This window comes from Jaculus jaculus, chromosome 2 (assembly GCF_020740685.1).
Source record: "Jaculus jaculus isolate mJacJac1 chromosome 2, mJacJac1.mat.Y.cur, whole genome shotgun sequence".
Taxonomy (NCBI): Eukaryota; Metazoa; Chordata; class Mammalia; order Rodentia; family Dipodidae; genus Jaculus; species Jaculus jaculus.
In genome coordinates, this window is record NC_059103.1 from 51,758,779 (window position 1) to 51,785,536 (window position 26,758).

At 44.8% G+C, this 26,758-nt stretch overlaps 1 protein-coding gene across 1 annotated transcript in view; it reads right to left on the reverse strand.

The window, feature by feature from the left end:
• Positions 1–1,176: 1,176 nt before the first annotated feature.
• Positions 1,177–26,758, reverse strand: part of LOC101595925 (spermatogenesis-associated protein 31-like) — a 62,905-nt gene continuing 37,323 nt past the window's right edge. The window contains exon 2 of the mRNA XM_045143506.1: positions 1,177–3,746. Coding sequence (XP_044999441.1) covers positions 1,177–3,746 — 2,570 coding nt within the window. The remainder of the gene's footprint in view (positions 3,747–26,758) is intronic.

Here is a 26,758-nt window from a genome sequence, read left to right on the forward strand (position 1 = left end):
GATGGGGCCAGGATGAAGCACTCAACCTCTGTCATGTCCTTTCCTCAGCTTGGGTCAGGGGAACCTGAGAGATTCTTTCTTCATGGAATATTTATGGTACCCTCATGCTACTTAGTCTCCATCTTGGGCTCCAACTTTTTCACTTCTGTTCTTGGTCCACAGTGCCTACCTCTCTTCTATTCACCCAGAGTCCCTCCCTGGAGTTGACATAGATATGAGATGGACCAAGGCTAGTAAACTGTATTCCTTTGTGGGTAGACAGGGCCCTCAATGGCTTCTCTGAATAGGATGTGTGTTGGTACCCTGCTGCCCAACCCCCCCCCCCCCTAGTTAGAAGGAGCTGTTCTCTGTAGTGAAAATACAAGGTGGTGGAATGGAGGATGACTAAAGTTCTCCTTAAGGATGAACTAAGAAGGCCCATCTGCATTCCAATTTTTACCCAGAGGAGAAAGGGCTTTCCCAGGGGTAAGCATTAAGTCTTCTCTACCAGGAGAGCCACAGGCAAGCTTTCTCCTGCTCTGAACTCTTTACCTGTTTTGTTATATTTGCCTCTGGCCATTCCTTGATCCTGTGTGGGAATTTAGGCCTTTAGATGCCTGTGTAAACATGGTCCCTGCAGCTAATTAAAGCTTAAGGCAGAAAGAAAGAAATGAAAAGACATATTGAAGGAAATCCAGTCATCAGTTTTCCACATTTTATTTTTAGAGTGTTTTGGTAATATTGTTTCTGTAATAATGATACTTGGGGAGCTTAAAGTTCATTGAAGGAACTCAAGATGGAAGTGAGCTTGCAGTATCCCTCTCAACCTTTATTATGCTCTATTTCTTCTAAAAGCCAAACCATAAAACATGAAACAAACAGAAGTCATTACACACTTATGTGAGACACGTATCAATTTTATTGGGCTACCTTAAATACCTTGGATGAACTAATACGAGAAAAAAATTATTTTTTCTTTCAAATATTTCCTCCTAGCAAAGACTAGAGTGGAACTTCCTAGTTGACAAGAGCAGTTCTACTCTAAAGAACATGGTGCTTGGGGCAGTGTCAATGGTAGCTTGAGGAGCCTGGCTGAGGTCCCATGCTGGGAAAGATGCACGAGGACAAAAGCCTTGTTAGTGCGCTTAAGGAACAGCTGTTGTGGTACCTGTTGTTCATTGTTGAGTTGTGTGCTTTTCAAGGACTGTTTGCCTCCAAAGTGACTTTCCGGGGTGGAATACCTGTGAGTGAGGGTGTGGCTCCGTGACTGGGTATTCTCCTTTGCTCTAAGTAGGAGGGAGGCCTGTGGTCACGGGGTTGAGAGACTGGGGCTTGAGGATCCTCTTTGTGCTGACTGGCCTTTGAGGCCAAAAGTTTATGGTGAAGCATCATTTTCTTTTCTAGCATCTCCCCAACAGTCGCCATGAGCTTTTGAGCTTCTGTCACGCTGCTGTCTACATGTGGCTTCTTCCTCACTCCTCTCTGGCTCTGGGTAGTGGCAGATGGAGGTTTACTTTTTGTAGGGGGCTCTCCCTGCACTTTGATTGCATTTGTGGGTAAGACCCAGCAAAGAAAGCACCTCATGATATTTTGGAAAGGGTTTACCAGAGGACGCTGCTTGTGTTTTGGAGGGAGCTTATGGTATTTATTGTCAAAGGTACTTTCTGGTCCCTTGACCTGGGTGAACTTGGAGTTCTTCAATTGTTTAGCCCTTTCTTCCTGATTTCCTACCTTCTGTCTCTTACTGTCGTCACCTTCATGCAGAGGGGCAAGTGCTTTGTCTTGGATAGTTCCTGAGTCCTGCTGCTTTGGGACACTGGATTCTGGCTGTCTTAGGCTGTTTCTCCTGTCCTCTCCAGCTAACTGACCTAATCCCCGTGAAGCCAAATGATTGGCAGCATGGAGCAGGCCTATGGAACAGTGTGGAAAGAGCACATCCATGGCATAGAGTTGAGACTGGTCTGCCAACTTCATCTCCATTAGGGATTCAAATTGACTATCAACTTCTGCTTTAAGGCAGGGTGCCCTTGGACATTGGGCACCAGACCTTCTAGGTAGTAAAGAAGCTGCTTGTTTCTCTCTCTCAGTCTCTAGGACAGGCCTGCTCTGGCAGATTCTGCCCATGAGGTTATATGTGAGAGTTGCAGAAGGGTGCCTGTTTTCTTCTCTGGTTGGAGGGGCCTTTGAAGGGCTGTAGCCATCAACAGATGGGTTCCACATCAGGGGCCTCTCAATGTCCTGACATGAAGGAGAAAAGACAGTAAGACTCCCTGATGAGGAAGAAGACTCATCCATTATTGTGTTCTTTAACTTAAGGACATTAATGGGTTTAAGAACCTTGAGGGGTAGGCACCACCAGTGCCTCACCCAAAACTTTACAATGTGTGCTTCCAGGGCCTGCTGAATGTATGGATTGAGAAAGCCAAGATTCTGGGAGGTGCTCACAGAGTTTTCAGAGCTCTTTGAGGATGCTAAATGTCTGTTTTCCTTGTTGGTGTCAGACATGGAAAAGTCATTAAATAGAAGACATGAGTGACGCAGACTCGAGGGGGGAAGACCTTGGTTAATCTGTCCTGACTTTGTGTCCAAATGGGCTTCCAGGATGTTTTCTTCATTCCCATCTATGTTTCTCAAGGAGCCATTTCTTGAGTTACTCTTCAGGTCCTTGGCCAGGTTTCTTTCTAGTTCACCTGTGGTTGTTCCCTGAGCCTTCACTGGGGATCTTTCCAACCCCCTGGCTAATCCTAGAATCTGTCCTAAATTCTTGTCTGAGTCCTTCCCTAGTTGGAACTTCACTTTTTGGGCATCCTTCCTACATTCGTTGGTATACACAGTAGATTGTGAGGGGCCAGGTTTGTTGTGGGCCTTACATATCCTTGTTAATTCCTCCTGAAGTTGCTTACATTCCAGGGGTTCTTGGATCTTGTGGGGTAGGTCCCAATGATGTTGAATGGGCCATGTTTGAAGGTGTTTCTCCAGTTTCTCTTGGAGCTCAGGGCTGAGTGGGAGATTGTCAGGAAGGATAGATGACACCACCTGCTCTTGGGAAGGGTTGGGAGTAAAGGCATTATAGACTTGAGGTCTTTTGACCATTGAGGGGAAAACTGACTCACTTTCTTGTTGTTTCATCAAGGAGGGATTTTGTGAAGATGGATTTTCAGTGAAGATGAAAGACTTTGGCTTATTCTGGGACTGAAAGAATGATGTTTCACAGTCCCTAATGTGGGGTAAAGAAGAGGATGGTGTTGCTGGGGAGGAGGACTGAAGATGAGCCTGGACCTGATTGAGAGGTAGACACTGGATTTGGGGTAGGGACAGGGTTAAGGATGAAGAGTGGGACTCCACATAGGACAGGGCATGGGCCTGGGACAGCAGAGGAACCATTTTATCTTGCCTTGGAACCGGGTGAACATTTGAGATTCCATTGAACATCAGGAATGGAGACAGTAGAAGAGAAGCTCTGTGCGAGATCCAGGCAGCAGCTACCAAGGATTCACTATGCAGAGAAGGGAGACCCCAGAAAAGCTGGTCATATTTCTGCTGACTTCCTTGCAGCATCTTGGGATCTGAGAGTTCCTGTGTGCCCATTAGCTGCTGTGTTTTTTCTTTCATGTTACAGAAGGGTGGCAGGGTGGTGGTGTCCTGCTCAGCACTTGGGGACTGAAACGCATTCTCTAAAGAACTAAAGTGGTATCCTGGACTCATTTGTTCAAGACATGATCCATCTTTTTCTTTTTCTTTCAGCTTTTTAGGGCAGTCTCCACAAGCTGGAAAGCAGAAGATGCGGTTATGGTTGTGAAGAGAGAAGAATGATTTTTTTTTTTTTTTTAACAAGAGGCTAAATTATTTAGTCTGCCTCATTAGAAAAGACTGGTAAGTTAAACTCTGGAGCCTATTCATTAGTACCCAAGTCATATGATCCCTGATTGACAGTAGCTATGGGAAACAGGATGGGATCAGTTCAGAAAGGAATCATCCTTACTCAAGTTGAACAGCCCCACAGTTGACCCTGGAAGTCCCACCTCCAAATATTGGCTGCTTTGCTCTTACTACCCACAGCACCCCTTCTAGGCAACACCTAGCTCCTGACCATCATCACTTCCTTCTGTGCAAGGAACTGGATAAGTATAAAGGTTCTGATTTTCTTCCCAGGAACTTCCTTCTTTTGGGTTCTGCAACTGACATACTGAGAAGTATAGTGTTGGAACCTCAGCAAAAGATGTCTGCCTGTTGACCTTGGGCCTCAGGACTGAATGGCAGAGCCTTACCTTTCCAAGTGCAATACTTCTTCCTGTTTCTGTGCCAGGTCAACTGCATCTGATGAGAGAGAGGGAGGAGGAGGGCAAAGGGGTGGGGAGGAAGGGAGGGAGGGAGAGAGAGAGAGAGATACAAAAGGGACTGAATCCCAATTATTACTTTCTTCTATAGTTAAGGTACAGACATTCAGTGTCCATGAGTTTCATAGCATACTACATGGAATTAGTGCAGTTCTGTTTTTAACTTTTTAACTCATTTTTAAAGTATATGAAAATACTTTCTTATTCTCTTTGAGTGTGAGCTGATGTATCCCCCCTCTTTTCATATAGCAGTTTAAATCCTATTTTTTAAGGCTAGGGAGATGGCTCAGTCAGTAAAGTACTTGCCTTGCAAGCATGGGAACCAGAGTTTGATCCCCAGAACCCATGTGAACACCAGGCATGGTGGCCTATACTTATAATTCCAATGCTGGGGAGGTAGAGATGGGCAGATTCTGGGAGCTCACTGACCAGCCAGTTTAACCAATAGGCAATATGGCAAGCTTCAGGCCAGTGAGAGACTCTGTCTTAGAAAGAAAGGGTGGATGAAGAGCAATATCCAAGGTTGTCCTCTGGCTTCCCTGGACACTTGCACATGTGAACCCCCACACTTAAACACATACCATACCACATGCACAGTGATAATAATAAACACATAAAGGGATTTTCCACACTGAGATTGAGCATGGTTGTCCATAGTCAACTCTGCTCAGGAACCACAAGCTCCATAGGTGCCTCTGAACTTCCAGGCAGAATTTTGATTTCTTAGAGGCCAGAAGTGACTCTAGCTTTGGGCTCAGTTTGCCCCTCAGATCAGACAGATGAACCAGCACTCAGGGCCCTTCCCATCTCTTAGTAATCCAGTTCTTGCCCTGTGAGCCACAGTGTTTAATTTCTACCTTGGAACCTCTAGCACACCACACAGTTTAAGAGCATCAGGTAGATATCCTGCTTCCCATTTTACTCTTGTTGTGCTCTGCCAGTTCCCAGAAAGATATGGTTCTATTCTTTCCTAAGATTTCCCCTCAGCTGTCTCTACACCCGATTTGTAAACTTGAATATTGTAATAAAAGAAGATATAGAACTATTGGGCTGAAAGTTCTTTACCTTTCGAGTGTTTTTCTTTTTCTGTGGTAGTGGTGGTGATGGTAAGGGTGGATTACCCTGGAAGAAGGAGGATAAGAGATGGAAGAGTCCTAATCCACACACAAAGGCAAGGATCATGTCCACTGCCCACGTAGTGGAGCTGGGGCTCAGCCATGGGGCATCAATACTGTTCTGAGTAAAGATAGTCTCCATCTGAATCACACTGCTGCTCTCAGGCAACTGAAGTCTGGGAGTTCTCTCTGCAAGTTTGTATAAGAACCCAGGCCTGCATCATAGAGTCAGTCTCTGCATCATAAAGGGCTTCTGAGAGCAGGGGAGGGGCTACAGCCCCTCCCCCACCTCCAGCCCAGTAGGCAATCCTCCCTCATTTTTAGCCTTCTGGATTCCTTCTTTCAACTCTACTCGCTCAGCCTGACAGAGAAAGACTGTCCTTTATTTTCTGTACATCCTCAACCCACAACTCAGATTTTACCTGGTTCCTTTTCTCTATTGCCAAGCTTGGCTTGAGATCTACCACTTACATGTGTATGGGTATGTGTACATGCACATGCCTGTGTAACGAGGTCAGGTATCTAGGCAGAAATTAGGCTTGATGTCATGGAAGGATTGACCCAGCTACCCAAACTTCTGCTTCTCTGGTAACATTAGAAAGGAAAATCACAAGTGTTCCCCCATAGGATTTAAACTGCTATATGAAAAGAGGGGGGATACATCAGCTCACACTCAAAGAGAATAAGAAACAATTTATCTGAAGCCAAATATGAGTGGCCATGGCCTGAGAACACAGATTCAGGTTACCCCAAATTCCATGTTACAGTGTATAAATAATTTCAAGGAAGCTTTATAGTTACAGAACAAAAGAACCATAAACCAAGGCCATTTTCAAATACATTGATAGTTGTTGAGGGGCTGAAGGTATCCCTGGGTAATTTGTCTCTAATCTTGCAACAGTCTGCTTCTCTGTGATCGCAGGAGTTTTCTCAGTCCAATCAGCCTTGTTTGAAATTGATGTAGTGCTTTTCTGAAACTTTAGTTCACAAATGTGTCAGGCTTTTGTTGAGGCAAAGCTGATGATAGTTTTGTCTTTTGGTCTGTATGGGGACATGACATTCATTTAACATGAAACATGACATTATGGTCTCATTTCCCCTCTAAAGTTAGTCCAACTGAGTCTGTCCATCACTTTGCCAAGAGATAACCCCTCCCCTGCAGACATGCCAAGGAGGTGGAGGAATCTTTTTCTAATGAGACAAAGTACTTCAACATGTGGAAACCCCACCCTCGTTGCAGTTCCTCACAGACTCGCTGCTGAGCCTGCCTGGTTTTCTGAGTTCTAACCCAAAAAGCCTCACACTTCACCACCTCCAACCCCTACCACTTCCTTTCCTCATTTGGATGCCAGCTGAAATTCTAAGCATCCTTGCCCTGATAAAATCTTTTTCTTTCCCCCCTACCATCTCTCAATAGATCTCCTTTGCTTTATGCTGCAATTACTTTTTTTGTGGCTGGGACAAACATCCAACCAGAAGGAGCTTATGAGAGTAAAGGGTTTATTTCAGGCTGACTGATTCCAGGGGAAGCACCATCATGATGGAGGAAGCTGGCTCACTGTATTAAACATTTAAAGCAGAGAAACCAGAAGCCAACATCAGCAAGCACAAACAGCCACAGTTCCAACTGGCTCTCAGCACACCTAGTAGGGTTGGATTTAAGATCTGTCCCCAGTGAAACACTTCTTACCAGGCAGGGCTCTGCCTGATGGAGACTTAAGAAGCAAGATCATACTTAACCAAAAATCTCTGAGGCTATGACGAATATACATTCAATTCAAACCAACAATTTCTGCCCCAGCTCCCATATAGTCATAATCATCTCAAAATTCAAATTGCATTCAGTCCAACTTCAAAGGTCCCCAACTTTAACATTGTTCAAAAGTCCAAAATCTCATCTACGATCCAAGACTGTCTCTTAAATGTAAGTCCTGTACAATCAAAACAAGTTACATACTTGCAACACATAATGGCACAAAGTAGACATTTCCAGTGCTATAAGGCATAACGAGGAAAGACTAGACTGCTGCAGAATCAATACTCAGCAGGTAAACATCAAGTACCTGAGGTTCAAGTCTGACATCCATAACCAATGATGAAAGTCTTTGGATTCCAATTCCACCCCTCCAATTGAGCTGTTCACAACCCTGAAAAAAATCCATCCCAAGTAAGCAGTGCTCCATTGGCACCCATTACACAGTGCTGGTATATTCAAAACATCTTCAAGTCTGCACTTCAAGCCATGGTCCATCTTTATAGCTCCATACAATGGCCTTACTTGGCCTCTGTATAAGGCTTTATATCTTCCTTCATATCTCAGTAGTGGCACTTGGCACCAGCTCATCTTCATACATTGGTTTTACTGGTACTCCACACAGGGATTTCAACACTGCTTCACAATCCTGGAACTGTGTGTAATTCATGACGCACTTCTTTGCATTTTTCATGTTTCCAAAACCAGTACCAGGTATGTGGCAAAGCCAAATTTGTAAATCGAGGGGGATATAAACCTTGATCTTGAAGAACAAAACACTCACTTAGAATTCTTTCTTTAAGCCCTCTCCTTGTAAAAGAATTTGCATTCTGACCAACTTGAGCCTTCTATGGTTCACTCTCAGGGCATCGTTTCTATGGTTTCAAAGCAAAATGGTTGTCTCATCCTTAATGGTGTTAGTCTGTTTAACAGTTTCAGCTTAAGTGCACTAGACCTACTCTTTGCAGCAGTAACTTCAAACATGCCTAAATTTTTCCTGCAATAAACTATACTTATTTCAAATCTTCTGTTTTATACCTTTCACCAAGCACACCAGCCCATTCCCTTTTTTTTTTTTTTGCTTTTTTTTTTTTTGATGTAGGGTCTCTCCCTAGCCCAGACTGACTTGTAATTCACTATGTAGTCTCAGGGTGACCTCAAACTCATGGGGATCCTACTACCTCTGCCCCTAAGTGCTGGGATTAAAGGCATGGACCACCATAGCTAGCTTATTTGTAAGAGAAAGAGAGAGACAGATAGAAGAAGAGAGAGAGAGGTGGGGGGGGGGGGAGTGTGTTTGGGCATACCAAAGCCTCCTTCAACTGCAAACAGACTCCTTATGCATGTGCTACTTTGTGCATCTGGCTTTACATGGGAATTCAGGAATTGAACCTGGGCCATCAGGCTTTGTAGCAAGTGCCTTTAACCACTTAGCAATCTCTCCATCCCCCAGTCCATTACTTTTAAACTTAACCTGGCTCAAATTCTTAGGGTTTGGGCAGAATGCAACCAGCCTCTTTATTCTAACAAAGTTCTCATTTTCCCCTTTGAAGGTTCATAAACCAAGCCTTCATAGTCCACAATACTATCTGTATTTAACATTTTTAAACTCTCACCAGAACAGCTCTTCAAGCTCTGCTTATAGCACTATAAGGCTTCTCCAGTCCAAAGTAACAAATCCTTCCAAGTTCCTCCTGCAAACCCCTTCCAAAAGACCAAGCCACATCGTCAGGTTTATGTTAGTAATGAACCCACTTCTTGGTACCAATTTTCTGTTGCAGTTACATTTTCATTGCTCAGTAAACATTCAGCTAGAAGCAATTTATGGGAGGAAAGTGTTTATTTAGGTCTATTGATTCTAGGGGAAGCATCCTTCTGGCAGAAGAAGCTGGCTCACTCTATCAAACATCCATAGAAGAAAGACCTAAACAAACATAAGCAAGCATGAATAGCCAAAGCTCCAACTGTCTCTCAGTGACACACCTCTCTCCCAACAGGGCTCTGCCTGCTAAAGATTTACATAGCAAACTCAATATTAATCAAAATATCCTTGAGGCTATGGAGGGCATGCATTCAGATCACCACACTAAACTCATTCTTCCTTGTCTGCATTCCCTAATTTTTCTTGGACATGAGATGAACAACTCATCTGTGAAAATCTGCAACAAGAGAACAAACTTGAGTGTCATTTTTGCCTTCCACTTTGTTTGAGGCATGGTCTTTTTGCTGTTTTTCACTGTGTCTGCAGGGTGGTATGTCTATGAACTTCCAGGAAATATTCTGTCTCTGCCTTCCATCTCATTGTAGGAATGATGAGATTACAGACAACTCACTGCTGTGTCTGGCTACATGTGGACTCTGAGCATCTGAAATCAGGTCGTCATGCTTGCATGAAAAGTACTTTACCCACTGAGCCATCTCCCCAATCTGGGGTCTACCAATTTTATGGCTCTTAAAACTGTAAGGCTGGCCGGGCGTGGTGGTGCATGCCTTTAATCCCAGCACTAGGGAGGCAGAAGTAGGAGGATTGCCATGAGCTCAAGGCTACCCTGAGAATTCCAGGTCAGCCTGAGCTACAGCGAGACCCTATTGAAAAACAAAAGCAAAGCAACAACAAAAATCAAAGCCTGACCCTATAATTTCCATAGTTTTGCAGGACATTTTACTCTCAGCATCTCCTTTGTCCTCAAGTCTAACTTTGTTGTAAAGTGTTTTTATCTTCTGTAACTTCAGGGAAAGAACTTAAATTTTTATTATATTCATGTATAATGTTTTCTGGATTTTGAAATATTTTGAAAATATTGTCAATTTTTCAAAAGAGGAACATAAGTACTTAAAATTAAAAATTCATAAGCATAAATGAATTATAAGTATCCAAAACTTCAAATGGTATTTCTTCTTTCTTGTCATGGAATGAAGGGTTTATTTTGGCTTATACTTTTGAGAAGAAGCCTATCATGGTGGGGAAAGCATTACAGAAGCAGAGACTGGACATCAACTCCTTGCTGCAGCAGGTGGAAAACAGAAGCAAAAGAATGGGCCAAGCTCAAGCAGGAGGGAGCTGCAGATAACACCGTAAGCCTGCCCCAGCAACACACCTCCTCCAGCAAGGCTCCACCTCCTAAATTTCCATCAGTGAGGATCCAGCATTTAGAATATGTAAGTTTATGGGAGACATCTGATCCAGATCACCACATTCAGCCTCCAGATGCTGAGTTTATGGGTATGAGCCACTGTGCCCAGCTTCAAGTAATATTAGTACATGTAAAGCATAATGCTGTACTTGATAAAGCTTCAACTGTACAGAGGCTTTTGGCATTGTTCCATGAATTTACCCATGCACATTTGTCTTTATATACACATACACATATGCAAACACAAACACATATGCCATATTCTTTCATAAATCAATCTGGTATTTTTTAAAATACTTTATTTTATTTTTTAATCTAGGTAGGGTTTCACTGTAGTCCAGGCTGACCTGGAATTCACTATGAAGTCTCAGGGTGGCCTTGAACTTACATTGATTCTCCTACCTCTGCTTCCCAAGTGCTGGGATTAAAGGTGTGGGCCACCACACCATGCCTGGCATCAATCCCGTGTTTTGTTTTGTTTTCATTTTTTTTTTTTTTTTTGAGGTAAGGTCTCAGTCTAGCTCAGGCTGACCTGGAATTCATTATATAGTCTCAGGATGGCCTCCAATTCATGGCAATCCTCCTACCTTTGCCTCCCGAGTGCTGTGATTAAAGGTGTGCACCACCATGCCCGGCCAGTATTTTTGAGTCCAAGAATATACTATTGTTCATTGTCTTACTTTATATATGTATGTTTTACCTTTGTTTCATTTTTACAATTTCTTAAATTTTATTTTTTTCTGGAGAGAGAGAAGAGAAGGAGAGATAAAGCATGCCTCTAACCACTGCAAACAAACTCCAGACACATGTACCACTTTGTGTATCTGGCTTCACATGAGTACCAGGGAATCAAACCCCAGACCAAATGGCTTTGTAAATAAGCACCTCTAACTGGTGAGCCATCTCCCCAGCCCTCACTTTCTCATTATCTTTCACAGCAGGTCATCAAAATTGCAATGAGTTATCTCACCCCAGTTAGAGGGCATCATGTTCCTCCTCAAGAGTCTTGTGACTTACCCTTATCCCTTCTCCAGCTCGTATTAGGCATCTGATGTTAGCAAAGGACTTACCACTCAGGTTTCTTCTACTTCTGTGGCTCTTCCCTTTCTTCCAGGGGGGCTCGGGTGCTTGGCACAGACGTGACCTGCCAGGACCTCTGCACACTGAGCTGCAATGAGGATCCTCATTCCTGTCCTCTGAGCCCTGCAACTGCTCTTTCTTTTTGGACTGGCCCTGTACCCCTGCCAGTTATGCCCACAAATGCAGCTTCGGTGCTGCTGTGTACTCCATGGAGGCCTTCATGGTGCTCCCCTCCTTTTCCACTCCAACAGTATTTCTTGTTGGGTTCAGCTCTTGTGAGAACCTCAGGTTTCTGAATGGGTCCACAAAGAGGCTATCCCCCACTTCCTTCAGCATGTGGCTGTTGGCTACCAGAAGTCTTTCCAGTGAGGGCCACATGACCAGGTTTGGTTTTGGACCTGTGGCTCCCGACTCCTATCCAGCTCCAGCTCTCCAGTACTCAGCAAGGTGACCCCACAGGAAGCTATGCTAAAAGGACAGGCTCTGTCCATCTTGTCCATAGCCTGCACTGTGGCTCACAAGCAAGGCAGAGACCTAGCTGGGGCAGCTCAGCTGCCACTATCAGTGCATCGATGCTGGCCAGCAGATCCCCTAGGTCTGTCAGGAGTGGTTCAGAGCTTGACTCTTCATGGTGGCAGGTGTTACTGGAACAAGGCTTTAAGGTTTAGACCTTGGCTGTCTCTGGAAGGAGTGTGGCAGTTCCAGGCTAGACTGGGACTCACTCAAGACCATTTGGGTCAGGCATTCCTTTGACCCTGCTGCCATGAGCCTTCCCAGGGACCCCTCCTTAGTCTTTCCCAGTGACTGGTACAAAAGCTGTCCCCAGCACCAGAGTGGCACTGCACCAAATTCAAACAAGGCTGAAAGGATAGATAGAAATCCAGTGATCGCAGAGAGGTGGTATGTTGCAGGATTAGACACAAATTACCTTGGGATACCTTTAGCCTTCCAACAGCCGTCTATTATTACCCACCTCTGTGTTTGACCTAACATCCTTGTGGCTATTAAGTGACCAGATTAAACCTTTTTAGAATGTACTAATAACAGACCACCAAATTCCACTGATTCAAAGGCTAAGAATTCCAGAGACAGCAGCTTTCTCTTGCTCTTGGCCTTGGAATTGCTGCTTGCTCTATCTGTCCTGGAAACTATAAACCCTGCAGGAAGCTGCAGTGGTTGCCTGCAGGAGACCCAGGCACTGAGCACCACTGGGTACAGCCATGGGGAGCCTTCTAAGAGGCCAGGCTTTGCAGGGCGTGGAAGTACAGACCAGGCAGAGCCTCGCATGGCCATTTCAACTATGTTGGTGGAAATGTTAGCAGGTAACAATTAAGCAGGGAAATCTCTACTATAGGTTTTAGATGCTGTCTGATGGCATTCTTAGCTTTTGGGTTGGTGGAAGCCAAGTGAGAGCAATGGACTTACCAGAGATAGGCCTGGGACTTGAAGGTACTTATACTGAGAGCTGGTCTTAATATTTCTTTTGAATAACATGAGTGTATCTGACCTTTTGTATTATTCTTTAAAATCTTGTTCTGAATATTTTATTTATTTATTTGAGAGAGAGAGGAGAGAGAGAGAGAGAGAGAGAGAGAGAGAGAGAGAGGGAGAGAGAGAGATTGAGACAGACAGAAAGACAAAGAGAGAATGGGCATGCCAGGGCCTCTGGACATTGAAAATGAACCCCAGATACATGCACCACCTGTGCATCTGGCTTACATGGGTGCTGGGGAATCAAACCTGGGTCCTTAGGCTTTGCAGGCAAGTGCCTTAACTACTAAGCCATATCTCCAGACCCCTTTTGAATTATTGTATAAAGCTGTAAGCCAATGTGAAGACATGTTTCTGAAAATATGAGACTGATTTGATCCGCTGCTATGTAATTATTTACATATTTTAATAGAGATCTTAGAAAGTAGAGGCTATTCATGTATTTCTTTTCTTTTTTATTAAGTAAGAACTTTGTATGGACACCTTGTGTGTTGGTACCATCATTTCCCTCCTCCATGCCCCCATTCCCCTGAGGTTCCTCCTCAGCATGATTGCTGGTATTCAACATGGTGTTGTAGGACATGAGTTGTGAGAGCAGCAGTCAGTGATTGTAGGGGGAGGGAGAGGCAATGCCTCTGGATAATCCTTCCTACCCCATGGCTCTTAGAATCTTTCTGTCCCCTTTTCTGCAAATTCCCTGAGCCGTTGTGGGTATTTTAAGTCTACTTTAGTTTTGTGCTCTCAGCAGCTTCTGGATTTCTGCTTTGGTACATGTTTTTATTAGTTATGTATATATTGTGTATACATTGTTAGCCTTTTCCCTGTCATCCCTCCCTCTGTGGATTATGGGTGTAGCATTGTGGGGGTGGCCTTCAGTTATAGGGGAGAGGCAATGTCTGTGCATAATGACCCAACTTATGGCTCTAACAACCTTTCTACCCCGTCTTCTGTGAATTTCCCTGAGCTATGTTGGGTTAATTTTAGGTCTATTTCAGTGATAGGAGGTCTTGGGAGTCTCTGTGTCTCTGGATATCTGATTTGGTAGGAGTTGAGTGTTCTCTGTGTCTGTCTCATTCACCCTTGTGCTGGTACCATCCACAATGAGCTGTTGATCAGAGAGACCTACAAGGTTTTCCAAAAGAAGACAGAATTATGTCAGAGTACTTGATGACCCAGCAAAGTGTCTACTGCTGAAGACACCATATGCTGCTGGGATGGAAACTGGCTGGAATCTGGAAGAGAGTCAATCCCCAGATAGTTAGCTTGTCTAGTGCCAGAAAGTGTTATATAAGCGACTGGGGGAAAATGACCAACATTTGTCTAAGCAACTCGTGGTCTAAACTACTCAACAGCAATCAACCTGACATGATGTTCACACAAATGCAATAGTGGCACACAGCCATAGTGGGTAACCAACTGCTCTTGATTTGGCTAATGGATCCACTCAGTAGAACGGAACCCATACCTGGGATGGGGAAACAAGTGAGAACCATATTCAAAAACAAGTCTGCTCTCCAATATCAATATTCTAGCAATAGTGGGCTACAAGAGGGCCTGCACCTGTTAAATTCTCTCTAAAATAAGAATGTGTATCCATGTATTTTGCACTGACCTCGCTCTCCAATGGAAAATTTGCTTCTCTTTTACAGATGGACGTAGAATCTGAGGAGAGAATCAGCCCATTGTACCCCACCTGGGCACCAGCTGAAGCCATAGAGTTAGGGGAGTAATGAGCAAGAGCTGCTTTCTCTGTGAACCTGGTACCAGCACAATTTGAGTGTACTCAGTGTCTGCTTCCATGACCCCAGTGCAGGTTGTCAGGCTCGCCATGGAAGCATTTCTTAAAATACTTTCAAAGTGTTATTATTATTATTATTTTGCCTACAGTATAGGAATTTGACATCAAAAGGCATTTTCTATTATTTATATATCTAAATATTATTTCTATATCTACAAAGATAAACTTTATTAAAGATGTTTTAATGTGGGTTTTGCCATGAAAGTGATTTACAATTGTGTAGAACAGCTGGGCCTGGTAGCTCAGGTCTATAATTTCAGGCATCTGGGAGGTTGAGGCAGGAGGAATGCAAGTTGAAGGCCCATCTGGGCAACTCAGATCATGCCTTAAAATAGAATAAAATGTAGCTCAGTGGTAGAGCAGGCACAAGGCCCCAGGTTCATTCCCAGTACCAAAAAACAAAAAACAAGAAAACTAAACAACAACAACAACAAAAGCCAAAAAAGTGCAGTCACTGAAAGGTTAATGTCTTCCAAGATTCACATGTCCACAGGAAATGTATTTAAATTTTGTTCAATCAACTCTTTATCCCCAAATTACTGAATAGCATTACTGATGCTTATAGGCTAAAATACAGAAGAGAAATCATGACCCACAAAGAGCACAAGGTCCTTATGTCTATATGGGCAGTGTCAGAGGTTTAAAATGACATTGCGTCTCTATCTCTTATTAAGAACACAATCTTCTGGGATTACACAGAATTATTGGATGCTTGAGAGAAATGATGGTAGTTTCTCAATTAAACAGAGGTCACTGTAATTATGTAATTAGTAATTATAGCCATCAGCCACACGAAACCTGTGGCATACCAAGAGTACTGGAGGGAGTCTGTAAAAGCTGGGATGGGTCGAAAGCCTCATTGGACTTCTTGAGTCAGCTAGAGATTAAGAAGGAGATGGCCAGTGAGGAAGAACAGATGGCAGGCCAGGTAGACAAGGCTTTCTTCCTCGCAAAGCGGGACATGTTGAAGTCACTCTTCAGGTTTCACCCAGAGAGGAAATGGAAATCCACAGAGGGTGCTGGTAGGAAGGGCAGGAAAGCCCTGGCCAAAGGCCTCTTGGCCTGTCTCCAAAACCCTCCAGAGAAAATCAACCGGAGAGGCACACCAAAGCCAAGCAGACAGAGGTGGGGCTCAAGGCCAGAAGCCAGTCCAAGTCTGGCCATTCCTCACTCTGCTCACAAGTGAGCATCTGCTTCCACAGTACGCAGTCAGAGGAAGACTTCATGAAACATGAGTGGTCTACTCAAGGTTCCTCTAGCTGCATACTGACCTTTGTCTCCTGTGAGGCATGACGGCTGTGATAGTTAAGGTGTTGTCAACTTGATCTGTTTAGTAATCCACAGGCTGCTTCTAGGAAGGATCAACTAAAGGAGGAGGTCTTTCTCCCAGGGTGAGCCCTTCCCCCAGAGTGGGCGGCCCCGCTCAGAGAGGGACTTGATATAAGGAAGCTCTGGGTAGAAGAGTTCCCTTTTCCTTCCTTCCTTCCACTTGGCTGCCAGAGCTGCTCCCTACCTTCTAGCGTGGATTGAAGACCAGTGCGGACTAAAGACCAACATCAACTGAAGACCCACGTGGATCGAAACCCAGTGGCTCCTCAGGAAGCCTCCAGGCTTTCCGGCTCTTCAGGAGGCCTCCAGGTTTTCTGGCACCATCTGCAGTGCCGGGTCGGGACTGCTGAGGCATCTGGCCATGTGGACTGAGCAGTTACCAGGTTCGGTGATTCTCAGGCCTGCAACTGCTAATGGACTACTGTAAGCTAATCCAATAAATTCCCTTTATAAAATAATTCATTCTAGTAATTCTGTTCCTCTAGAGAACCCTGACTAATACAGATTTTGGTACCAGGAGTGGTTCTAGAGAAACAGAATTGTAAGGATGGATTTCTCTAATGGGCTTAGTGCTATCTGGGGTTGGTTCTCCAATTTCAGTGCTACCAAAGGCCCTACTGGTGATAAGGAGAGTGCCTGTACTGGAAATAAAGAGGGCACTAATAATCCATGGTGTGAACTTTTTAAAGAACTCCATGAGATAGATGTATTTGGTGACCCTGACTCATGTCTTGTGAGGAGCAAGGAATTTAGTGACTCTGTATTTAAAACATTTGAATATTTGTGGAAAAGTAAGACCAATGATGAGGCTGGTTGGTTGCTTTTAGCATCTCTAGACAAACTACTGAGGGAACAGCAGAAGCTCAAAAAACAAAATTCCAAGCTTAAGACCCACATACATGATCTCAAGGTTTCTAAAGGTGCCCTGGAAGAGAGTCTCCTCTCTAGCCAGAACAGGGCTCAAATTGCAGAAAACCAAACCCAAGCTCTCATTGTGAGATTAGCTAACTTGCAACGTAAGCTTAAATCCCAGCCTCACCAACTATCAGAAGTTAAAGTGAGGGCACTGATTGGAAAAGAGTGGGATCCTGTGACTTGGGATGGTGATGTGTGGGAAGACCCTGAAGAACCTGGAGACATTGAAGTGTTAGATTCTGAAGATGTTTTGGATGAAAATATGACCTGCCCTCCCTTAGCACCAGTTGTATCCCCACCCCCACATCCTGAAGGATTATCCCCACCCTTGCCTGGGGGAATTCATCCCTCTTTGTCTGAGGAATCAGCAGAAAATGCTGGTGATTCTCAGTTCCCACCCATCTTTGCCTCTAGGCCTATAACCAGATGAAAGGCTAGGCAGGCTCCTAAAGGTGAGATAGAAAGTGTGACACAGGAGGAGGTGAGGTACACTCCTAAAGAACTTCAGGAGTTTTCTAACTTGTACAGGCAGAAGCATGGGGAATATGTGTGGGAATGGATTTTAAGGGTGTGGGATGATGGAGGAAGGAACATAAGATTAGATCAGGCTGAATTTACTGAAATGGGCCTATTGAGAAGAGATTTTAGATTTAATAATGCAGCTCGTGCAGTTGGAAGGGGTGCCAAGAGTTTATTTGATTGGTTGACTGAAGTATGGCTCCAAAAATGGCCTACTGTGAATGAGCTTGAGCTGCCTGATATCCCTTGGCTTAATGTCGATGAAGGGATTAAAAAGCTCAGAGAACTTGGAATGCTGGAGTGGATTTGCCATGTAAACTCATCTTTGCCCCCACAATGGGAGCGACCAGAAGATGTGCCCTTCACTAAGACCATAAGAAACAGATTTGTGAGGGGAGCGCCAGCATACTTAAAGTCCTCTATCATTGCTCTTTTATGTAAAGAAGACCTCACAGTGGGAGCTGCAGTTGCTGCATTAGGTGATTTAGATGCAATGGGCATAACTGGATCTCGGGGTAACAAGGGCCAAGTGGCAGCGCTGAATCGCCAAAGGCGGGGTGAACGTGTTTTTCATAATAGACAGCATAGGCAAAATTATGCACATAAAGGTATGACTCGTATGGACCTTTGGCGTTGGCTGATTAATCATGGTGTTCCCAGAAGTCAAATAGATAAGAAGCCTACTGAGTTTCTTCTTGATCTGTATAAGCAGAAAAGTTCCACAGCAAGGGGACATAAAGCCACTTTGAATTATAGCAACAGAGAATCAAGGCCTCTTAATCAGTTTCCAGACTTGAGCCAGTTTACAGATCCTGAGCCCCTTGATTGAAGGGTTGGCCGGGTTCCCTCGGGGAAGGACCCCCCTACAATTGCCAAAAGTTTCAATATTAAACTTACACCTATCCTTCCTCAGAGGGACCTGAGGCCTTTTGCTAGGGTAACTGTACACTGGGGGAAAGGAAATAATCAGACCTTTCGGGGCTTACTGGACACTGGCTCTGAATTGACATTGATTCCAGGAGACCCCAAAAAGCACCATGGCCCTTCAGTTAAAGTAGGTGCTTACGGAGGTCAGGTGATCAATGGAGTTTTGGCGAATGTTAGACTGACAGTGGGTCCACTGGGTCCCCGGACGCATCCTGTGGTTATTTCCCCTGTCCCAGAATGCATAATTGGGATAGATATACTTAGCAGTTGGCAGAACCCCCACATTGGTTCCCTGACTTGTGGAGTAAGGGCTATTATGGTTGGAAAGGCCAAATGGAAGCCATTGAGGCTCCCACCACCAGGGAAAATAGTGAATCAAAAACAATATCGCATCCCTGGAGGGATTTCGGAAATTAGTGCCACTATAAAGGACTTGAAGGATGCAGGGGTGGTGGTTCCCACCACATCTCCCTTTAACTCTCCTATTTGGCCTGTTCAGAAGACAGATGGATCCTGGAGAATGACAGTGGATTATCGGAAACTTCATCAGGTGGTGACTCCAATTGCAGCTGCTGTACCAGATGTGGTTTCTTTACTTGAGCAGATTAACACGTCTCCTGGTACCTGGTATGCAGCTATTGATCTTGCAAATGCTTTCTTCTCCATACCTGTCCATAAGGACCACCAGAAGCAATTTGCCTTCAGCTGGCAAGGTCAGCAGTACACCTTTACTGTTTTACCTCAAGGTTATATTAACTCTCCAGCCCTGTGTCATAGCTTAGTTCGCAGGGACCATGATCGCCTGTCCCTTCCACAGGGTGTCACATTGGTCCATTATATTGATGACATAATGCTAATTGGATCAAATGAGCAGGAGGTGGCAACCACTCTGGAGTTGCTGGTACAGCATATGCGCATCAGGGGATGGGAAATAAATCCATCCAAAATTCAAGGACCTTCCACCTCAGTGAAATTTCTAGGAGTTCAGTAGTGTGGGGCATGCAGGGATATTCCTTCTAAGGTGAAGGACAAGTTGTTGCATTTGGCCCCTCCTACCACTAAGAAAGAAGCACAACGTCTAGTGGGCCTATTTGGATTTTGGAGACAGCACATTCCTCACTTGGGTGTCTTACTCCGTCCCATATACCAAGTGACTCGGAAAGCTTCTAGTTTTCATTGGGGCCCAGAACAAGAGAAGGCTCTTCAACAGGTGCAGGCTGCTGTGCAGGCTGCTCTACCCCTTGGGCCATATGATCCAGCAGATCCGATGGTACTTGAGGTTTCAGTGCAGACAGGGACGCTGTTTGGAGCCTTTGGCAGGCCCCCATAGGTGAATCACAGCGGAGGCCCTTGGGATTTTGGAGCAAGGCCCTGCCATCATCTGCAGACAATTATTCTCCCTTTGAGAGACAGCTCTTGGCCTGCTATTGGGCCTTAGTGGAAACTGAACGTTTGACAATGGGCCATCAAGTTACTATGCGACCCGAGCTGCCCATTATGAGCTGGGTATTGTCTGACCCACCAGGCCATAAAGTTGGACGTGCACAGCAGCAGTCCATCATCAAGTGGAAGTGGTATATACGTGATCGGGCTCGAGCAGGCCCTGAAGGTACGAGTAAGTTACATGAGGAAGTTGCCCAAATGCCTATGGTTGCTACTCCTGTTGCAATGCCTTCTGTCCCCAAGCATGCACCTATGGCATCATGGGGCGTGCCCTATGATCAACTGACTGAGGAGGAGAGATCTAGGGCATGGTTTACAGATGGTTCAGCACGTTATGTCGGCACTGCCCAGAAGTGGACAGCTGCAGCATTACAGCCCCTTTCTGGGACAACTCTGAAGGACTGTGGTGAAGGGAAGTCTTCACAATGGGCAGAACTTCGGGCAGTGCATATGGTTGTGCATTTTGCTTGGAAGAAAAAATGGCCAGATGTGCGGTTATACACTGACTCATGGGCTGTGGCCAATGGTTTGGCTGGATGGTCTGGGACTTGGAAGGAGCACAGTCGGAAAATTGGTGAAAAGGACATTTGGGGAAGGTGTATGTGGATAGACCTCTCTGAATGGGCAAAGGATATAAGGATACTTGTGTCCCATGTCAGTGCTCATCAGAAGGTGACCTCACTGGAGTATGACTTTAATAATCAAGTAGACAAGCTGACCCGTTCTGTGGATAGTGGTCAACCTCCTTTCTCAGCCACCCCTGTCATTGCCCAATGGGCCCATGAACAAAGTGGCCATGATGGCAGAGATGCAGGCTATGCATGGGCCCAACAACATGGACTTCCACTAACTAAGGCTGACCTGGCTACGGCTACTGCTGAGTGCCAAATTTGCCAACAGCAGAGGCCGACTCTGAGCCCCCGATATGGTAGTATTCCTCGGGGTGACCAGCCAGCAACCTGGTGGCAGGTTGACTACATTGGACCTCTTCCATCATGGAAAGGGCAGCGTTTTGTCCTTACTGGAATAGACACTTATTCTGGGTATGCATTTGCCTTTCCTGCACGTAGCGCTTCTGCCAAAACTACCATCCGTGGGCTTACAGAATGCCTTATCCACCGTCATGGCATTCCACACAGCATTGTTTCTGACCAAGGAACTCACTTCACCGCCTAGGAAGTACGGCAGTGGGCTCATGATCATGGAATTCACTGGTCTTACCATGTGCCCCACCATCCTGAAGCAGCTGGCTTGATAGAACGGTGGAACGGCCTTTTGAAGAAACAGCTACAGCGCCAACTGGGTGGCAACAGCTTGGAGGGCTGGGGGAGTGTCCTCCAGCAGGCTGTATATGCTCTGAATCAGCGTCCTATATATGGTACTGTTTCTCCTATAGCCCGGATTCACGGGTCCAGGAATCAAGGGGTGGAAATGGGAATGGTCCCACTTGCCATCACCCCAAGTGACCCGTTAGCTAGATTTTTGCTTCCTGTTCCCGCAACCTTATGCTCTGCTGGACTACAAGTCTTGGTCCCAGAGGGGGGAAGCGCTTTTGCCAGGAGACACAAAGAACATTCTATTGAACTGGAAGCTAAGACTTCGCCCTGGTCACTTTGGGCTCCTAATGCCCTTGAGTGAACAGGCTGAGAAAGGAGTTACAGTGATTGCAGGGGAGATTGATCCAGATTACCAGGGGGAAATTGGGCTGCTCCTCCACTATGGCGGTAAGGAAGAGTATGCCTGGAGTGCAGGAGATCCTTTAGGGCGTCTGTTAGTGTTACCATGTCCTGTTGTCAAAGTCAATGGACGACTGCAACAACCCAATAGAAGTAGTGTGATAAATGGCCCAGATCCTTCAGGAATGAAGGTATGGGTTACCCCTCCAGGTAAAGAACCAAGACCTGCCGAGGTGCTTGCTGCAGGTGGAGGGAATACAGAATGGGTAGTAGAAGAAGGCAGTTACAAATATCAGCTAAGGCCACGTGATCAGTTACAGAAACGAGGACTGTGATTGCAATGTTTCTGTCCTGCCTTGATAACAGAGTGTTGTATCTACACCAATATTAAGATTGTATCATTAGCTAAACTGTTGAATTTATATTAGACCCATTGTATTAGAGACTAAGCTTGTGTTGGGGGGAAGATTTTGCGGTTCCGGTTGTACGTGGGATAGTTATGCAATGTTAGGCGGAATTATGAGCTTGCTACTGTTTTCATTTGGAAATTAAGTATGATGTAAGGAGACATGATTTGATGCCAAGTTGACAAGGGGTGGACTTGTGATAGTTAAGGTGTTGTCAACTTGATCTGTTTAGTAATCCACAGGCTGCTTCTAGGAAGGATCAACTAAAGGAGGTCTTTCTCCCAGGGTGAGCCCTTCCCCCAGAGTGGGTGGCCCGCTCAGAGAGGGACTTGATATAAGGAAGCTCTGGGTAGAAGAATTCCCTTTTCCTTCCTTCCTTCCACTTGGCTGCCGGAGCTGCTCCCTACCTTCTAGCGTGGATTGAAGACCAGTGCGGACTAAAGACCAACATCAACTGAAGACCCACGTGGATCGAAACCCAGCGGCTCCTCAGGAAGCCTCCAGGCTTTCCGGCTCCTCAGGAGGCCTCCAGGTTTTCCGGCACCATCTGCAGTGCCGGGTCGGGACTGCTGAGGCATCTGGCCACGTGGACTGAGCAGCTACCAGGTTCGGTGATTCTCAGGCCTGCAACTGCTATTGGACTACTGTAAGCTAATCCAATAAATTCCCTTTATAAAATAATTCATTCTAGTAATTCTGTTCCTCTAGAGAACCCTGACTAATACAACGGCCAAGAACAGCAAGCCACTCACAGGCCCCATGCTGACCAAGAGGGGTCTGGTGGTCAGCAAGAAGCAGCCCTTCTCTATCTGTATCAAGAGACTAGGGTCTCTGTCAGTGACTTTTTGGAGGATTGGTTTGATCAAGGTTGCCAACTCCCAAACACAAAACGCCTTCCATGTTTTAGGGCTAGGGTGAGTGGGAGCGAGCGAGCCAGAAGGTGCAGATGGCTACCGAAGGGTGGCTCCAGGTTCTTGGCAGAGTAATCTGCTTGATGTGTCTTGGTTTGTTTTTGGTTTTAATTTGTACTCTACCATGGTGATAGCATCATTAGTAGCTCTTCCAGAGCTCTCATCACTGACCTGTTTTTAGTCTTCACTTTCCTGCACCCTCCTCCCTCTACGTTCCCCCTGACAGTCTGAAGACCAAAGTCCTCCCAGACCCCAGGTGGTGCTTGGCACAGACCTAGTGGAGGTGATTGCAAGAGCCTTGTATAAATGGACTTCTGCTGTGTGAGCATGTGACTGCAATTTTGGTGACATCAGATTTTTTTAAACATATTGAGATCATTAAAACAAAACAAAACAGAGTTGGCTGTGATGGCACTTGCCTTTGATTCCAGTATTCTGGAGGCAGAGGTAGGAGGAGTACAGTGAGTTTGAGGCCAGCCTGAGATTACATAGTGAACTCCAGGCCAGTCTGGGCTAATGTGAGACCCTACCTCGTAAAACAAAACAAACAATTCTTTGTAGGCTAACCAAACAATTTATTTAGAAATTTAAAAATATATATTAACAGTTGTTACTGTTTATAAATTTCCATAAAGTCAGTTTAATTATTAATAACACATTTTAAAATCATAGGATAAACATGACAAAACAACACGTGTTATAGAATTGCATGGAATGAAAAAAAAATTGTGTTTCTTTGCTATGTTTATTCACTTTATGTCTTTCCAGTGCCCAACATGACTTTATGGCTACTTTGATGAGAATGTAAAGCATGAGCAGGAGAGCAGTAGTGTAATGCAGGACAGTGTGCTGCCTTCCGCGTCCAACACAGTATGAGGCCTCAATTCCAGGTCAGTTTTCATTCATCTGCCTACATCCTGAACACATACCTGGAGAGTTTTCTGACACTCCACCATTCCATCCATCAATATTTTAGTGTCTATCTGCAGAGGATAAGTGTCCTCCTTCTAAAAGCAACACCTTAAAAATTAATGAGATTCCGTCTTACCCCAGTAAGGATAGCAAACATTAAAAAATCAAATGAAAACAAATATTGGTGAGGATGTAAAGAAATAGGAACCCTCATTCACTGTTGGTGGGAATGCAATCTGGTACAACCACTATGGAATTCCATATGGAGACTCCTGAAAAGGATGAATAGAGAGTTACCAACAGACCCACTTATTCCCTTATTAAGCATTTACCCTAAGAGCTCCACATCTCAGTTCAGAAATATTTGCTCAACCATGCTTATAGCTGCTCAACTCATAATAGCTAAGAACCAGAATCAACCTAGGTGCCCATCACTGGACGAATGGGTAACCAAGGTGTGATATATATCTACATGATAGAATTTTACTCAGCAGTAAGAAAAACATGACACAATGAAATTTTTAGAAAAATGGTCAAACTTGGAACAAATCATACTCAGTGAACGCATTCAATCACAGAAAGACAACCATTGCATGGTCTCACTCATCTGCAGTTCCTAACCTAGATCAGTCTGACTTGCTGACATAACTGAATAGTATCTTGAGGCTTGGACAATAGGGAGGGTAGGGCTTGAGGGGAAGGGAAGGGTGTGTGTGTGTGTGGGTGGGGGACACAAGGCTGAACCTAAATTCAACTGGTACCATAGAAACCTATATCCTCGAAATGGACTAAATGGTTGAGCCTTCAAGAGGACTTTAGGGGAATACCTGAATCAAAGGGCCCTGGAGAAGGTGAGATGAAGCCTAACCTTAAATTTTTCCTATTTCTTTTTCTTTCCTTTTTTTCTATTTTCTTTCTTTTCCCTTGGTACTGGCCTGTAACTTCCAATACTAGGATGCAGTTAACACCCACAATGAGCTGTTGATCAGAGAGATTACAGGGTCTCCCAAAACAAGACAGACTTCTGTCAGAGCACGGGATTGCCCACCAGAGGTTAATAATAAGACCCTACTGCTGAAGAGACCATATGCTGTCAGCATGGAACATGGAGAGACCTGGCTGGAATCTAGAACAGAGCCCAGTTCCCAGACAGTTAGCCCATCTAGTGCTTGAAGGCACTACATGAACTACTGGGGGATAATGGCCAACATCTGTCAGAGCAACTTGAGTTCTAAGCTACTCAGAAACAAACAACCTGACATGATGCTCACACATGTGCAATAGTGGCACACAGCCATGGTGGGTAACCAACTGCTCTTGGATGGGCTAACCAATCCATTTAGTGGAAAGAAAATCATATTTGGAACTGGGAAACAAGTCAGAATCATATACAGATAATAATGTTGCTTTCTAATATCAAACTTCCACTAATCTTGGGCTATAAGAGGGTCTACACCCTTTGGATTCTCTCTAAACTAATAATGGCTATCCCATTTAACCTGAGCTGACTTTAATCTCTGTTGGAGAACTTGCTTCTCTTTTCAGATGGGAACAGGGCCTAAGGAGATAAATGGCCCATTGCTGTTCACCCCAGCCCCAGCTGAAACCACAGAAGAACTTGGGAAATAAGCAAAAATGCTGCTTTCTTGGTGAACCTGATATCAGCACAAGGGTGAAGGAGATAGATACTGAGGACACTCCACACCTACCAAACCAGAAATCCAGAGGCTTCTAAGAGCCCATCACTGAAGTAGACTTAAAATGCATCCAACATGGCTCAGGGAATTTTGTGGAAGAAGGGGGGGGGGCAAGAGATTGTTAGGGCCACAAGTTGGGACATTATGGACGGAGACATTGCCTCTCCCCTATATCTGACTGCTGCCCCCAAAATGCATGACTCACAATCCCCATGGGGATGACCTGTATGCCCAATTGAGGCGGTCCCCTTTGGGAAAGGGGCAGGGATAAGGGAAAAGATGTTACCAAATGTGGTGTTTACATACTAAGTATGTCCATAATTAATAAAAATAAATTTCAAAAACAAAATTAACACTTTAAACCAAAATTCAATGGCCAAATTTTCTTTCTTACAGAATTTTTCCCATTATAAATAACCTAGATTCTGGTAAGATTCTGACACAAAAATGGATAACTGTCTGTAGGACATAACTTTTTCTTCCTCTCTGTTTCACACTATTTTTTGAACAAACTGGGATCGTTACACATCCTGAATATTTATGATCTTGGTACTTCTGTTGCATGTGACATGCTACTCTGTCTGCAGTATTTTTATAAAGCCCTGAGGTCATGATTATTTGCTCCTTTAGTTTACTGTCACATTTCCAAGCTCGGAATAGAGGTAGGTTGAAATTTCAGCAATCAGTTACGGACAGCACAGTATTTGTGGAACTTGAACTGAACGCTAGAGGGCAGTGCAGGCCGGCGGCGCGAGAGTGCGGGAAGTGCACCAGCCTGGAGCCTGCAACTCCTGAGCTATCCCGAGCAACCTTGTTCCAGAGCAAAAAAGGGAAGAACATTTACAAAGGCTCTGCAGGGGATCCATGTTAGCTGTGTTTGAGGGGCAGCAGGCTCATGCAGTTGGGAAAGATTTTAGGAAATGAGGTGTCAGAGAAGCTAGATTATGGGGTAACACGCAGACTGGTCTAAGGACTGTGCATAAGGAAGCCACTGGAGGCTTCGCCTGGGGGAGCAAGATCACCGACAATTTGTAAGGAGCACTCTGCCTGCTGACTTATAAATAGGCGGCAGCTGCAAGGCCAATGAGGAGGCGACTGCAATTTTCTGGGGTGGCTGATGATTTCCTATCTTGGAAAGCTGCTTACTTCATGCCTTTTTATTTCAGGCAAGTTCATCAGCGATTGTTTTGCAAATTCTTAATGAGCCTTTCAGGCTATTCAGAGAAGAAGGCATGTGCCTAAACAATCAGCACATAGGACTAGAAGAAAGAAATAATCCCAATAACAGGTGCCCAGAGAAGGCAAAATGAGGTTAGACTGCAGCTAACTTGGCAT